This window comes from Lactuca virosa, chromosome 5 (genome assembly GCF_052849685.1).
Source record: "Lactuca virosa cultivar CGN04683 chromosome 5, Lactuca_virosa_CGN04683_v6, whole genome shotgun sequence".
In the NCBI taxonomy this organism is placed as follows: domain Eukaryota; kingdom Viridiplantae; phylum Streptophyta; class Magnoliopsida; order Asterales; family Asteraceae; genus Lactuca; species Lactuca virosa.
In genome coordinates, this window is record NC_136430.1 from 9,117,386 (window position 1) to 9,134,841 (window position 17,456).

General features: G+C 35.5%; 2 protein-coding genes and 1 non-coding gene across 3 annotated transcripts; 2 read left to right on the forward strand and 1 right to left on the reverse strand.

Annotated features, from left to right (window-relative positions):
* Window positions 1-208: 208 nt before the first annotated feature.
* Window positions 209-315, forward strand: LOC145117883 (small nucleolar RNA R71). The gene has a single exon (XR_013712876.1). It is a non-coding gene; the product is annotated as a small nucleolar RNA R71 (small nucleolar RNA).
* A 3,962-nt stretch (window positions 316-4,277) lies between these two features.
* On the forward strand, window positions 4,278-6,196 carry LOC145115432 (small ribosomal subunit protein eS8-like). The gene is made up of 5 exons (XM_079051722.1): window positions 4,278-4,426; window positions 4,529-4,601; window positions 5,302-5,638; window positions 5,714-5,883; window positions 5,995-6,196. The coding sequence occupies exons 1-5, from the start codon at window positions 4,423-4,425 to the stop codon at window positions 6,074-6,076; spliced, it is 666 nt and encodes a 221-aa protein (XP_078907848.1). The 5' UTR covers window positions 4,278-4,422; the 3' UTR covers window positions 6,077-6,196.
* A 2,133-nt stretch (window positions 6,197-8,329) lies between these two features.
* On the reverse strand, window positions 8,330-12,179 carry SHV3 (PLC-like phosphodiesterase family protein). Its single transcript, XM_079051164.1, has 8 exons — window positions 11,899-12,179; window positions 11,107-11,400; window positions 10,415-11,032; window positions 10,301-10,339; window positions 9,926-10,210; window positions 9,697-9,839; window positions 9,138-9,624; window positions 8,330-8,838 (listed from the first exon to the last, which is right to left on the reverse strand). The coding sequence occupies exons 1-8, from the start codon at window positions 11,999-12,001 to the stop codon at window positions 8,534-8,536; spliced, it is 2,274 nt and encodes a 757-aa protein (XP_078907290.1). The 5' UTR covers window positions 12,002-12,179; the 3' UTR covers window positions 8,330-8,533.
* Window positions 12,180-17,456: the final 5,277 nt, after the last annotated feature.

Sequence of the window (17,456 nt, forward strand, 5' to 3'; positions counted from 1 at the left end):
AGCCAAGTTCGCGTTCCCTCAATCTCCTTTTCCTCTTGTAACATCGTCTTGTGGATTGTGGTACTCACGTGAGTGCTTTGCAAACTCTTTAATTAATTCGTTTATAGTTGTCGTCTCCTTCTTCGTCATTGGCCCTTGTGAGTCAAGAAGTTGTCTAGTAGTTACATCAATTCCATTATAGAAAATGGAAACTTCTTGTTGAACATTAAGATCATGTTAAGGGCAACTTCTAAGCAAGCCCTTATATCTTTCCCAAGCTTCATAAAATGACTCCCCAACCTCCTGTTGAAAGTTGGTTATCTTCTTATTAAGCTTTGAAATCTTCGAAGGTGGACTAAATTGCTCAATAAAAACATCACGAAGATTCGCCCATGTGGTAATGGATCCGGGTGCAAGAGACTTCAACCAAACCTTGGCTTCACCGGTAAAAGTCACCGGAAGCATCCTTAGTAACACGAATTCTCTTGGCACATTTGGAACGTGAAATTAGCTTGCAATATCTTTAACCTCATTAACGTGTTTGAATGCATCTTCATACTCCTTCCCGGCGAAAGGTATGTCATTGAGAGTGAATAAAAAGTGCCCTTTGAACTCGAAACTTCTCTTGGCTGGTATCTCGGGTGGAACTAGACCTGGTCCATGTTCTTCATGTATCCTCTTCTTGTAGTCGCCCATCGTCATTCTCGTAATATCTGCCATCTCTTCTTCTTCTTCTTCTTCGATCTTTAACTCTGAATCGTCTGAACATCCTTTAGTAGAGGATTCTGGCTCGTATCCTACTTCCTTCTTACTTGGAGTCTTCTCAAAAATTTTGAATTTGTTGAATTTGAAAGTATTGCTTGATTCACCCTTCTTGTCTTTCTTCTTGTGGAAAGCGGATTTTGGATCTTCTAGTGGAGGAATAATTGGAGTTTTAGATCCTCATATCATAAATGACTGAAACAAAACAAAAACACGTAAAAGGAATAAAAATCAGTAAACTAATAAATTCACTGAAGTGAGACCACGACATGGTGGACATAACCATGAATTGGTTACGTCTCAGAGAGAAAAACAAATTTAACTAATCGCAGAAAAGTAACTTCTTGTAGTTTTTACCCCACAAAAATGATCGAATAACTAAAAGCAATTAACTAATAACCAAATAAGTCATTCCCCGTCAACGACGCCAAAAACTTCGATGTGCACAAAAGTACCTACTTAGTTTTAAATTTATAACCTAACAAACTCTTACTAAATATGCACCTATATCCAGTGTACCTAGTCAGATCATAGTATAGCTCAGGTAAGTCGGGTGTCGATCACAGGGAACGTAATTCAATTAATTAAATTAACTACTTCTAATTAAACTAAGAAACAAACTATGATTTGGGGGGTTTTACTGATTTTTCAAGATCAGAATAACTTAATATCACCCAACAAGTAAGCAAGCAACAAAAACAAAGTAACTTCAAGAATTAAAAGAATACTTCTGTCTAAATCCGATTTCACTTTCTCCTATGGTTGATTTCTTATGGATAGATTATATTGATTACCAATTATCTAGCTATTATAATCAAATATATAGGCCTACCAATTTATGAATGACAAAGCAATGATCATGCACAAGTTAATCACCAAATTGATAATAATACAATTGGACTATGAATGATATGAGTTACTCTCCTATGATCAATTCAAGCAACTAAGTACAAATTAATACTAATAATGCTCTCTAAAACAGTTAAAGTTAGTATCTTTAATTACTTAAACTAAGATATGATTAATCCTAACTCTAATTATCTAATGATCATAAACAATTAGGAGATAGATTCATGCAATTAATATGATCAATTAACACACAAAATTTGATTTATAAGCAATATAAACTAGAACTAAAACATGCTAGGGTGCATATATATCAAACATAAGTAAAATCAAATATAATCACCCAATAATTGAAATCAACACATATGGATCAAGTTCATCTTCACCAAACATAAGTAAAAGGTGTTTAGCCTTTCATTGTAGCGGAAAAACACATTATATCTAAGTAAAATAAGCTAGACACGAGTATAATAAGCAAACCAACTAGATCAATGTTGAATTCCTTCTAAATCTTCTTTAATCTTGAGATTCACTTCAATTTTCGATATTCTTCTGGTTTTCTAAGGATTCTTAGTCGCAATTAACCTCTAAAAACCGAATACATGTCTCTAATTTCGACTTAATGTCCGGGATTTTATAATTGTGGAAATCTGACCACCATGTCGTGGTTGACCGCCACCACGATGTGGTCTTCATGTAAATCCCGTGTCTGCCAAGTAAGCATGATGATCGCGAATATTCCATTCACCACATCATGGTCATGCCACCACGACATGGCCTTCAGTCTTCTTCTTTTCTTCTTTTGTTTTAGCTCCCGTTTCCTGCTTCCAACTCCTCGTATGTTCTCTTTTTGTCCCGAGCAAGTCTTCGCCGCTACAAACATATTTTAAACATAATAAGTATCTTTTGTTCCATATTAAGCATAATTGTAGCTAAAAATATTAGAAATATGCATTAAATATATAGTTAATTATGCACACATCATCTCCAACCTATCATCTCCAACCTATCGCTCTACATTAGGATACTGTGTCTATTAGGATACAACCTTATTTCATGGTCTTCGAAAAGACAGCCTACATTATCAAGATCTAATATTGAGGCTGAATATCGAGGGGTAGCTAATGTTGTTTCTGAAACCTGCTGTCTACGCAATCTTTTGCTTGAACTTCATTGTCCATTACAGACATCTACAATTATTTATTGTGACAACGTCAGTGCTATCTACCTATCCGTAAATTTGGTCCAAGATCAACGTAAAAAACATATCGAAATGGACATCCACTTTGTTCGGGAAAAGGTAGCTCGTGGAGAAGTTCGTGTCTTACATGTTTTGTCACGTTATCAGCTTGCCCTTATTTTTACAAAAGGTTTACCTCGAATTCCGTTTGACGACTTTCGAAACAGTCTCAATGTTTGATAACCTCCCGTTGCGACTGTGGGGGGCTATTAGACGTATTTGTAATTATGGCAAGTTTCCTTATATTAGTATCATGATAGCTTATGGATCAAGTATTTGTATTTTACACAAACTAGGAGTCCTTTGTATATATAGGATGGTTTATCAATAAGAAAGACAAGGCATCACATTACATCTTTCAATAAGTGTCAAGCCTGACAGGCAGGACAAGTCTATAGCTTCAACTACAAAGTTACAAATTCTTTGCAAACTACATCTTTACATCTCGATCACCGTACTTATAAATATGGGAAATGGGAAAAATGGTGTATTGTGTGTGCACGAACCAACGACAATGAGATTGTTTAACACCCAAGAGTTTCAGAATCTTGTTAACTTTAATTTGATCTTTGTCATCTATAGAGTTGCATACCGAATTGAAACGGTGAACCTTCTGCCACATCCTCCTAAATGAGAATTACCAAATGACGTATTGGTGGTGTTACCCTTCCATGCTAATATGTGTAATGTTATATGTTATCCCTTTTTATTTGGAAAATTTTATAAACATCACAACCATCCTACTTTAAAACTTACAAATACAACTTCCTTACCTCCGAATTTGGAGTGTAATGTGACCATAAATAACCTTTATTATATAGAACACAACGAAAAAATTCAACTCAAATGGATTTCATGTGAAAGAATTATGAAAATTCAAAGTTGAGTTTTTTTTTTTCATATTTTTCAGCGAGGAGTTTACTTTGGACCTAAAAAAATATGTATTTCTGACATCCAACTTTGGAGTGTGATATTTTCATTGCTAGCCCTTGTTTCATAGGACACGATGAAAAAAAATCGACCCTAAATGGACTTCATGTGTAAGAATTATGAAGGTTCAAAGTTACGAAAAGAAATTAGATTTTTGTAAGCCAAGGCTGCAAAAATCTATGGAGATTTCCGCAATCAACGGTAGCATAATGATGTTGTTTTGCAAAAAAAAAATGCAAATGACATTCATTTTCGTAAATGGTCATTTGTGAAAATCGTAGCTATTTTAATTATTTTTTATTTTCTATAGTTATTTTGTGATAAAAACTTTGAAAATGGCTACTATGATTATTTTTTCTTTAAACTAATTACTACATGTATTTGTTAAATATGAGAAATATATATGCTTAAGTTTACATAAAATGACACTTTTATCGATTATTAGTATTACTATAAACATTAGTGGGCTGGGTAGATACAGGCTTACGTTCTAGGATTGCATGGTGGTTTTGGGCTTTCAGCCTATAGTAGGTTTTCTGAAAGTGTAAAGAAGCGATCCGCCTCGCCTTTTAAGTCCTTACAAACCCTAATTATATATCGGAAGTCTTGAGTTCGGAGGCGCGGCATAAACCCTAGAGTAGGAGGATCGTCCGCCATCTGCAAACATGGGTACGATTACGATTCATTTCTCAAGTTTGATGATTTGCTACTTCGTCTAGTTTCTCGATGTCAAATTTTAAACACTCCGATGATGACTCATTGCTATTGCAGGTATCTCTCGTGATTCCATGCACAAGAGACGTGCGACCGGTGGCAAGAAGAAGGCCTGGAGAAAGAAGCGAAAGTAATTTACACATTCAGCCTCTATTTGCTTTTATAGTCGGTAGTTAATTACGCTTTCCGATTGCTTGATCCGTTTCATAATTCCTTCTACCTGCTTGCAACGTGTGTTTGGTCCTCTTTCTTTGTTTGGTTCACTTCTCTATTTTAATCGTTCTCATGGATAATATTGAGATAGTGTGATAATCGTAACAATTGTCGCTATATTCGTCAGTGTTTTCTCATTGCCTTTGTTTCAGACACATATGCTGAACTCCATTTTTAGTAGCATTCAATTAATAGATTCATCAGAGCATAGGCTTTTCAAAACATTAATTATGGCTGGTTTTCTCAATGTTCTATTTGAAAAGCTGAAGTCTATGCTTTTAATTTAAAAGTGCTGTTGAGGATTTTATTCTAGCTCACAATAACCTCATAGCTTCTACTTGGAGACTCAATCAGTGAAGTACATAAATACATTGAAAGAGATGATAAAACCGTTTTCAGCCATCTTGCTAGTAATTAACTTTTTAATAAGATGATGACACAGTGGAAGAGATGGGTAAGTAGGAGAAATTATACCATCTGTGTCATCTTGTAAATAGGAGGATGTAAAGCATTACACCTAAAGTATCTTAACAGTTTCAAATATAAGAGCTTGGAGTTATGTTTTTTATTGGTTAGCAATCCTAACGTTTTGATCTATTTTTTTTTTTGTTATGGAGGTATGAGCTCGGAAGACAGCCTGCCAACACGAAGATCTCGAGCAACAAGACTGTTAGAAGGGTGAGAGTTCGTGGTGGAAACGTGAAGTGGCGAGCTTTGAGGTTGGATACAGGGAACTACTCGTGGGGTAGTGAGGCTGTGACCCGCAAGACCCGTATCTTGGATGTGGTTTACAATGCATCCAACAATGAGTTGGTCAGGACCCAAACTCTTGTCAAGAGTGCCATTGTTCAGGTCGATGCTGCACCTTTTAAACAATGGTATCTTCAACACTATGGTGTTGATATTGGTCGCAAGAAGAAGCCAGCTCCTTCATCCACCAAAAAAGAGGGAGAGGTAGGTTCCTGTTTACAGAGAGGCATGCATCATCTTTTATAGTTATATTTAATATTAAATTGTTATTAATTATAGGAAGTAGAAGGTGCAACAGAGGAGGCGAAGAAAAGTAATCATGTTGTGAGGAAATTGGAAAAGCGTCAAGAGGAACGCAAACTTGACCCACATGTTGAAGAACAGTTCTCTAGTGGTCGTCTTCTTGCAGCTATCTCTTCACGCCCTGGCCAGTGTGGTCGTGCTGATGGGTATGTATTTTTTATTTATTCTCAAGTTCATATTTTTTATATGTAATTAATGATATAAAAGCTAAAGTATTTGTATGTGTGCTGATTTGGTTGGGTAAAATAATTTGGCAGATACATATTGGAAGGGAAAGAGCTTGAATTCTACATGAAGAAGTTGCAGAAGAAGAAAGGAAAGGGTGCTGGCACTGCTTAAGTTGGTTTTTTATAGATTTGTATTTCTTATTTATTTTAAGGGAGGCATGACTGAGATTTTTGTTTTTCTATTGATGTTGAAAGACTAATGCCGGGTTCATGCTATTGGTTTTGTTAACAATTTTGCTTCTGTTGTTGCCATGTTTCAGCATCTAGAAAACCGGTTTTCTGATTTGTTTATTTGGCAATTAATCTAGAGTTGTCAACATACTTAGTAAGAGGAGTTAGGCCTGCAAAATAATCTTCATTCACAACTTAACTTCGATGGAAAATTGCATAAAAGTATTGTAACTTACAAAACATGTTGAAAAGTTTATTTATCATCCAATATCAATGCTTTCAATAGTCTTTTATTTATGTGTTTAGAGACATAAAAAATTAGATTGATTTGTTATATAATAAAAACTTTTGGTTTGAAATGACTTCCGGAACACTTCATATAATGAAATGAGTATTATAGTCGATATGAAAGTGTGTTGCGTTTTGAATGAGTGGTGCATTTCCCCTTTGCAATTTCAAAGAGAAGAACATGCATTCTATTGTACCAAAGTCTACATTTTTCTAAACCAAGAAAGTTTGTTTGGAAGTTAACAATCAGGCCCTGAGGATGAAAAAATGACCATTTTACCCTATTGTTTAAAATAAACCAACTAATGCATTAACAAATAAATAAACGCCATGATAAACCAGCAAAACAAGAAAAGGGTCATAATCAACCACCAAAAGTCTCAAAACACAATAGTAAATGGAACACTACAGTTGTGGGATTCAGTTCTTCCATCAAAAGCCATGTGTAGTAATGTGTAAAATCCATGGTTGTACAACTTCACTTGTATCTTTTAGTAATTATTATAGAGTGCACATATATGTATAATTTCCATCAAATTGCAAAGCAATGGCCATCTACAAAAACCACTTAGGTCGAAATGGCAAAAGCCAGTTACTCTGGTGGCACTATAGCGATTGGTAACTGTGTGAGAAAGGTTTGCATACTCAAAGCATGTCACCAAAAGTGTTGGCTCCTGAATTCCACCACAAGAAAGAGCTTTATAGAAATACTCGATGTTATAGATAAACATAAAATATCATGGTAAGTATGGAAAGAGAGGTGATACAAGTAATAGAATTTCAGGCTTTTGATGTATGCACCCTATAGTGTTTCTTTCGCTTTCTCCAATCTATGCAGTCACTTTTTTTAGGGCAAGGAAACAATGCTAATCTTATTTTTTTAGGTTACTTAAAAGGATTTGAGTTAATATCTAGAAGAAACAGGATCATCTTATCATTTAGGTATTGGAACATTGCATTTTGTGGAAATCAATTAATGGGTGTAAGAAAAAAAACGAAGATGCAATTGTAGTGCTCAAATGATGGAAACAGAAAACCAAAGACATGGAAATGATATAGATTTCAGATTACAGATAAGCAAAGGTTTTGGAAGTGCTGTAATCTCTGTAAAGTTGTGTGAACCCCTTGAATAAGTATTCTTTTTGCTTAATACAATAATAACATATATTATTGGTTAATATTCATTATAACCATATTTATTTATTCTTTTCATTTTATACTATAAAGTTTTCAGTCACTTATTTTATTTTATTTTAATCCCGAGTCATTTTAAACTCGTTTTAAGTTTTAACTATCAAACTGTCATGCACAAAACAATAAAAAAAAATCATTATCATTTAACAATTAAAATATATTGTTATTGTGTGTGTGTAAAGAAAATATACTTTTGGTAAACCAGTCATCTTTAACTCGTTTTAACTATCAAACCCTCATACATAAAACAATTAAAATACAAATCAGTATACGTAAATTGTTCAATGATAATTTTTATTTTTTATATTAAATTTAAAAGTTATCATTAAACAATTAAAGTATATTGTTATTGTATGTAAAGAAAATAGAAAGTTTACATAAAATTTGGTTTAAAATATGTTGTTATGAACTTATGGTGTCCTTAATCTAATTACTATATTGATATTTTAAGCACCATATCTTTGTTATTTTTCTTATACTAGTTTTTATATATATTAATTATAAAGACTGGTACTCATTTTTTTTTAATTGCCATGTATGACTTGACGGGTATAGAATTATTGATACCACCAAGTTATATTTATAAAGTTTTGAGTTAGTCACTTAAACATAAACATGTCTAAGAAAGTATAACGATGTCCGTTACCAAATTCAATCATATACATAGGTTGCAAAACAAGTCCAAGTCCGTAGTTACGGATACTAAAACAAATTAAACCAATACAATACTTGATATAACATACAAAGAATTCATCAGTCTCATGTTTGTTCTCAAATTACATACCAGGAACAAACAAATAAATACTTACAAGAAGAACACTAAAAACTGAAATCAATCGGTACAAAAGCCGAGAACGCATCAAAGCATGCATTCTTTATAAATAATAATCTAAACTAAACTTAATGATCCATCCTTTCAAACCATGAGAAGAAAGGCAGCCACAACAATGGCCAAAGAAGAAAACAGAATCCCAACAGCGGCTTTAGGAGGCTGGCCACTTGGCGAGGCGGAAGGTGGTGATGTGGCATTTCCAGTAGGCGGGGATGGTTTTATGGCTGGAGGGATCGGAGAATCTGCCACGTCAGCCTCGGTCAAAATGGGGTTGGGAGCCTCAGCTGGCGGCATCAACTGTGGTGTCATGAGCGGCAATAGCTGTCCAGGTGAAGCAGGAGCCATGTATGGTGGCGTCTGATTTGGTGGTAATCCTAAACACCTGTTGACTGGATTTGCCATATTATTTATAAAAAAAAAAAAAAAAAACATATCAGTAAAAAAATTATATATTAATAACCAAATCTTCCTTATCCACATTTGGTCATTATGGATTTTTTGTCCATCAAAGGTACATAAACTCATTTTATTGTACTGATTGTACCATGATGACCAGAAAGCTACATGCTATAGCAGCAGGTCATAATGGTGTATTTGATACAAATTTTAAAACCAAATGTGGACACTGCAATTGGAAGATTTCAACTTAAACACACTAATAGTAATTAGTAATTATTTATAAACTTACTTCTGTATTTGGCTGCAGTAGCTGGATAATCTGTAATAACACCATCAACATTAGCTCCCACAACATACGAGTTTATTTCAACATACGGATCTGAAAAGAAGTCCCATGGCTGTGAAATAAACTCATTGTTCATAATCTGTACATAAACATGGAGCTTAAAAGCTTGAAGTTTTGTCACGACATCAGTTTGATCAACAAGAAATCCACTATTGCGAGGGAATACAGATTCCTTTCCAACCACTACAGAATTAGCCATTTTACTAATATCTGAGATGGTTGCATTCTGGGCATCACCAATGTTTTCATCAACCTCATAAACAAGCTCATGTCTGTTGCTTTTTGCCTTGAATAATCTCAGAACCCCACCATCTGGAGATTGGATTAATATTTTTTTGGTCCTCTGATTATTGTAAGTAGAGTTACTTAATGCATTCATGACTGCATCCACGACACTTAATCCTTGATTTGCTGCTAGGTATGGTGCATTCTGGACAAAACTAGTGTCAGATTCAGATTTAATTAATAGAAACAGAAAAGGAAATGGAGAGCATACACTTACCTTAATGTTGATCAAGACACCAGAAACAGAAGTAGCATTACTTGCAAAAGCCAGAAAGTCGGACAAGGTCATAAGCTTTCCATCATTTTTGGCTTTTGGATTCCGAAACAAACTGTAGTTCTTATATGTGTTGTATATTGCAGCTAGCAACATAAAAGAAAAGAAAAACATGAATAGAAAGAAATTGTAAAAAAAAGTCAAAGAGAAGTGATTAGAGTAGATTGCTTACGTGTCAAGCCCTGAACCTGGGTCCATGTGAGGCTAAAGGAATATATCCCAGCAGTAGGCTGAAGCTCAGGAATGACTTGTGTAAGGTTGCTAAAACCTGACTCTGCAGCTGTTGTTCTATCAAGAAGGTTTATAGAGCCTAAACAAAAAGGCACCCCATCACTTGTCATTTGAACAGGGCAGTCGATTATATCAGCACCATCAGAAACAGCTTTTCTGTATGCCAAATCAGTACAACCAGGGTAGTCCCCACTTGCTCCTTCAGATGTAATGATCAAAGGTTTTGCTGACACACACAGAAAAAAAAAAAGTCAATCAAATGCACATTTACAGGTATTAAATTAAAAGATTCAAGATACCATCCAAAAGGACTGACCTTGCTTTGCTTGATTTTTTCCCAGATGAGATAGGCAATCTGCATGGTTTGGTTTCAGATATAGTTATTTAATTTGGAGAAAAGAAATGAATTTGTTGGAGGGTGTAAGCTTACCAAAAGCTGCAGATGGAGTAATCGGGTTGTCAGAAAGGACACCATCCACAGCAAATTTCCCATTATCGATGAAAGAGAGATACTCTGCCACAGGGTCATAACTGTAATTATAAGCAAACTGTACATCATTCGCAAAATCAGAAGCAAAAACTTCTAGACCCTCCTTGTGGGCATCCAACACCAGTGATGTAGATGGTTGCAAATAGAAATCTTCATCCACAGGCCATATGTATGATTTAGGAACTAAGATTCCGGAAGCAAATGTCTTGATAAACCTCAAATTGGTCAAAAGAGAAGAGTATGTTTGGTTGGTGGTTGGCTCGGTTTCGTCCTGACCTAGGAACCGGAAAACTAGTTTGGTTGTTTTGCTTGCTTTGAAGTTTGTCACCAGACTTTTTAAAAAGTTAACTTCTGGAGATGAAATGTAGTTAATAGCGGCTTTTTTAGATGTAGTGATCACATAATTTCTCATACTTAAATTGTGTTGGCTGTAAAATGCATCATGCTGGATGTTCAACCACAGTCCAGGTGGTTTCACTTGCCCTGAAACTTCTTCCACAGTAAGTAATTTCAATGACCCATCAAAAACTGGAGTTCGAGACAACACGCCCTGTGTTACTGTTGCAACAAGACACAAACATAAAACGTGAGTAGCAGTTATTACAGATTAATTAAATTTAAGTTAAACTTACAGGAGACATTGTCTAGGTCTGCAAGTGAGAAATCCATTGGAAAAAATCCAGTCGTAGGGACTCCATTCACAGGGTAGGTTTTATTCCTGTTATTGAACAGAGAAGCAATTGTGGAAGCATTGCTAAGATCAAGATTTGGATAACAGATCCCAGCATTATCGCTAGTCAATTGTACATCACACCATAGGATCATGTCAGGCACACCAGTAAGCAAAGCGAAAGTATAGGCATTGTAACTGGAGTCGGGAAATAATCCTGAAAACCCACCACGTGCAACCACTAAAGGAGGATCGCCTGCAAAAAGTTACAAAATGGAGTGTTCAGAACATGATACCCTAAAAATGTAGTAGACTGGAGTCGGGAAATTATCCTGGAATGACATACAAAAAAGCTTCAAAGCCAAAATTTAGTAATTCAGTTAAGATATCTTATTATTTGGAGCTTCAAACAATCAATCGACCATTAACGAAATCAAAAAAATCATATTAATTTTTTTTTATTAAGGTCGTTCTAAACCGGCTCGTCTTCTAAGCATAGATCTTTCTGAAAGCGACAGATCACAAGTTGACAAGTTCATTTACACAAAATCCTATGGTTTTTAAGCATTTTTCTTGCTCCATTTGGACTTGAAGTCTAGAACTGAGTAAAAAACTAGAGGGAGGGTTTCATAATTTATGCATTCTCACTTCCACAAGCCGAAATCCTCCGAAATTGGAATAAATTTCCGACGACAGAGATCAAGTGTGAACATCATATACAAAAAAGAGTAAAGGTAGTTGGTGTATTGATTACCTCTTAATGTTAGCCAAGGACTGGTTTTGCTACTAGATCCCTGAGCAGCGGCCAACGAAACCGAGCAGATAAACAAGCTTACTAGCCACCAGAGCTTCCACATTGCCGGAAACTCAACTCAACGCCGATTACTTGATTCTTGTTCTCTAGAGCAGCAAGATGTGAGATTTTCTGTGAATATAGATTCACTGCCGATTTTGCAAATTTATTTATTTGAGGGAAGATGTACGCAATGATTTATGATATATTCGCCCCTCTCACGTTACTCGGTTCTTTCACCACCCTATTTAAGTATTTATTCATTATTCATCGTGGCTTGGCTATGGCGATTGGCGACCCACCTAAGCTTTAGCTATTCCCAAAATTTCGATGCTTAATCCATTAAAGTTATTTTTTTTTTAGACAGGGTGTGGGAGGGAAGCTTCCCTCACTTTTGGTGGGCCATTCCCCTTTTTCCCTCGCTTTCCTTTCCCTCACCTAAAAGCCAAAGAATGGGTGGGAAGCCCTTCCCTCACTTTTTTTTTTTTAATATATTTCATACATATATTATACTCATTTTGTAGGGAATTAAAAACCATAAATTTTGATATATTTTTTATATTTTTATAGTAGGTATATATTTTTATATATTAAAAAAGATTAAAAAAAAAAAACAAAACTGGCCAAGAGCATGAGGAGAGAGAGTGCGGCACCCCCTCCCCCCACCTCTTTTCCCGCGGTTCTTTCCCTCACCCACGGAGTGGTGTTCAAGAGTGAGGGAAGTTTCCCTCACCCCTTTCCCGCTCCCACTCCGTCCAGCCTTATGTTAATTTTACAGATATTTATTTAATAAAAAATTGGCTTCTCTAATTATATACATTCTTCAAAATAAAAATAAGAAATTTAACTATTTAACCTTTAATTATAATAAATGTTTTATAAAACTTTCTTATATAGATTGATATTTTTAAACTTTCATACTTTTGTTATAAAACAGAAGACTATAGAAATTATTATGCTAAAAAAATGTAATATATTATATGCGAGTTATGTTTTTTGGTATATGATATTTATGTTATTTGTATTGTTGTGTTTTTCAATGATGTATCTATATATATATGTAATAATCATTTTTGTAGTGTATGTTTAGTAAAATAGATTAATTAAAATATAATAAATATATAACATTTTAATATTATTAGAAGGTAAAACAAAAAACCATATCAAAGCAAAAAGAAAGGAAGTTAAAATAAAAACTACTACAATAACCATTTTTTGATTGGTTGGAGTAACCCGAATAAAAAATGCATGTTTTCAGTGATAAAAACATTTTCAAAACTTTTTAATAAGAAAAAGCTTTAACAAATAATCAATTGAAGATGCTCCATGCCTCCATCTAAAATAATAAGATAAGCAGTTATACTAAATTATATTATAAATAATAAGGTCTGAATGTATTTTACTTTTTGAAGTATTTTTTATTTTGTCAAATATTGATTATTAAACTAATAAACAAAACAAGAAAAGTAAAGTTATTGAAAAATAAAGAGATGTTCACAGTGGAAAAGTGTTTTCAAGATAAACGTCACAAAATTATGTAGTATTTAAAAATTTGAACAAATAAAAAAAAAACTGATTTAATTTATTTTTAACATGTTCAACTAATGTGTTTTCAAAATCGACGTCACAAAAATAAACATTATTATAATTACAGGGGAAAACTATACTAGATATTATCGCATAAATTACAAATATATAGTTACTCCTTTGTTCTAGTTAAATACACAGAAATTAAATATACGTGTGTAATAATGGTATAGTATATTTTAGGGTAAATTACATCAATAGTCCCTCGTGTACATGTCAGAAAGCGTGTTTAGTCCCTATTTTCAAAAATTAACTTGGACCGTCCCTAGGTTTGATTTTTCTTGCACGCTTAGTCCCTATTGACATGAAATGACTGTTTTACCCTGAATTATTTCTTTTTAGATTTTCTTTTATTTCCTTATTAGTTTTAAATAATAAAAAAGAAAATAAACCAAAAATCCCCACCCCTCCTTACGACACTTCCGTTCTCCCCTCTTCTCACCTCCTTATTTCTCCGGTAACACCTCGATCTGAAACCCTCCATCTGAAACTTCATCGACGACTTCTGATGGTGGGGCACTGGTGAAGAAGGTGATCGCCGACTTCCGACAAAGCATCACCATCGTAGTTCCGCTCAGAAACCTTCTCCTATTTTCTGTAACTCCACTGGCGATCACGCATCTGCAAATCCAACCTGTAACTCTCAAATACCTAGCGCAAACCGGTGTAAAACCCAACAGGTGCGATGAACGCTCCATCTTCGGCGGACAGGTGGTGACGAAGACGAAGGTTTTCAGTTGAACAAATGTAGACTCGACTGTGGAGCTTCGATTCTGACTGTGGAGATAGATGTTTTAAACGAAGATCTGTCGAAACCCTAACCGACGTTGATAGCGGCGCACATGTGAGCCGGTGACGGTGAGGGTGGGCGTCGAAAGGAGCCTCTGTCAGAGTTAGATTAAGAAAGAGGGTAGAGAAAGAGGTCGAAGACCATCGCAGGAGCCTCCGTTAGATCCCGTCGTTTCCGCCAGAGAAGACGAGCACTAGATTCCGATGAAAAGGCTCTACAACGACGACCACAACCTCCCATTAGAAAGGGGTGGGGAATTTTCGTCGGAGGGTGGAGACGGTGGTGGTGGTCTGCAATTTATATGTTGTGTTTGGGTGCTTCTTTCCGATCAGTAACAATGAAGGGATGGATGGGTTGGGGAAAATGAAGGGGAGCGGGTTTATTTTATTTTTTTAATTGAAATTCATAATAAAAACATTAAATTAATTAAAAAATAAAAATAGAAGGGTATTATGGTCATTTTAAATTAGGCATGGACTAAGTTCGCAACAAAATCGTCTTTCAGGGATGAAGCGTGTAAGGTTAAAACAAACGAGGGATGGTCCGAGTTAATTTTTGAAAATAGGGACTAAACACGTTTTCTAGCATGTACACGAGGGACGAATGGTATAATTTACCCTATATTTTAATAACATTAAAATCATCAAATATTTCGGCAATTATTTAGAAAATCGATTTTATAATAAGATATGTTGGAGAAATGGCTGAGTTCAGAAGCCGACGCGAGTCGATGGCACAGCCGAATAGATAAGCATTTGGAAGACAGCTGAACATGGGTCAGCGAACCCCCTGCCACGCTGTCTACGTGGGCTTCGAATACAAGACGAGTAAATTTGGTGAGGTGTTTCATGTTTGAATGTGCTTGGAAACACAATAATTGTCCTTAAAAATTTAAATTTTGATTTATAATAATGAAAATTCAAAAGAATAAAATTTTAATATGCGTGTTAAAATTGAGAGATAATCACCAAAGTGTCACGTTTCTGTGAATAAATACTAGAAAATAACTACACATCTTATAGATATCGTAAACGACAATCCAGTTTGGAAAATGGTTATTTTCGAATTCATTTTTTGAGTTTCGAATATATTTTTATCATAAAAACGAAATTAATAGTATTATATAAAATTAAGACAAAACATCATAAATGGTCTATGTGGTTTTCCAAAATCTATGATATAGTCCTAAGTTTAAAAAATCTCATAGATGGTCTGTATGATTTCAAAACATTTAACAATGATTAATCTTATTTTAGCCTTATAAACTTTTCTTATTTGTTTTAAAAGATTCCTCATGTTTTTTTTGGTAGTCTAAGGACATAAACTGATAAACTCTATATTTACCGGTTAAAAAGGTCCCCGAGACTTATATTAGCCGGTGGTCACCCATATGGATTTTTTTTTATTTAAAACAAAATGAGAAACATTTTAATATCTAATCTTATCATTCACAATTCACCTTTTGACATGTTTACAATAGGTTTGACCTTTGCCCTTTTCAAAGCTCTGTAGCTCGTGGTTAACTCACCTCCATAGCTTCATCTTTTTGGTCGATGAAAGAAATGTTTTTGTTTTGACCCACCTTACACTTTTTTGTATTAACATGGTAAGAAGAACACGTACTCCTTCATTTATAGTCTTCCGTCTACATGTAACCCATCATATTGCTCCTCATCCATGTACCTCTTTTGTCAACATGAACTCTACATCACATCCATGCCATCATCTATCTAGAAATTAAACATAATCTCTCGAATATGATATTTACACAACCCATGAAGTTCCTCGCCAGAAAACCATCCCGTGACAAAAACTGACCGATCGGTCATCGAGGACATTGGAGAAATTGTATCGAAAGTAACAGATTCGCGAATAGCCATGCTTCAACCCATCCAAAAGTCATCTGCTCTGTAGTGGGTAACAAAAGTTTGTGAAAAAACGAATTTTGTTTCTCCGTTCTATTGATAATGGAGTCGATGTAACATCTGTTTCCTGGTATGGTTCATCTGAAATTAATTTCATTAATTAAGTTTTTGGATTTCGTCTTGGCCACAACATGGTGATGGAATGACCACGACGTGACAGCCTGGTTGAGGAAAATTGAAACATCCCAAAAATATAGACAAAAAAATTTCGTTTTAAATCAATAATAAAAACCATCAATAATATCCATCACATAAAAAATCATAGTCATGTATCTCAAAAACATCATCATATCTGTCATAATATCAAAATCATATATCATAAATCAGAGTGAATCCTCCCAGGCTAAAAACAGTGGTGTGTGTCATGCAGTCATCCCGAGCTCTTCTCCTTACTAGCGGAAGTACCTGAAACCAAAACTGAAAATTGTAAGCACGAAGTTTAGTGAGTCTCCCCAACTACCACATACCATACACATATCACATAACATATCTTGGGCCCCGCCCCTGCTACCTCGAGTCAGGCTCGACATCGGCTTTCCCGGGGCATCGGGCCTCGCCCGACATCGAGAAGATCTTGGAATACATGTGAGCATAATCAAATAATACACATAATCCCTAAGCACGTATCATTAACATTTAAACATTTCCTCTGGCCCCGCCCGACATCGGACTGTAATCCGGAAACATACTAACATTCCTCGGGACCACCCCGACATCAGACCGAAGTCCGGAAGCATACAGGCACAAACACATGCAAGAATCACAAAGACATCAGGCATACAAGCATTCCTCGGGACCGCCCCGACATCGGATCGCAATCCGGAAAAGCATATAAACCTACATCGGGCCTCGCCCGACATCGGACCGTAGTCCGGAACTACTACTAACTAAACGGGCCGGCCTTGGTGCCTTAGACCCGTTCCTACTGGAGGAAACTCACCTCGAATGCTAGCTGTGAAATATCGTGTCAGGAATCTCTGACGGATGCTCCAACGACTCCCCAACTATCAATTTCACAACAACACTTAATCAAAACCTGATAATCCTTCTTAGGGTAAAATGACCATTTTACCCCTGGTCAAAGTCAACATCCGGGTCAAAGTCAAAGTCAAGGTCAACTCCCAGTCAACCCAACTCGTCGAGTTATCTCCCAACTCGGCGAGTTCCTGTACTACTCAGACTCGTGGTCAACCGAGTCAGCTCGTCGAGTCCCTTCA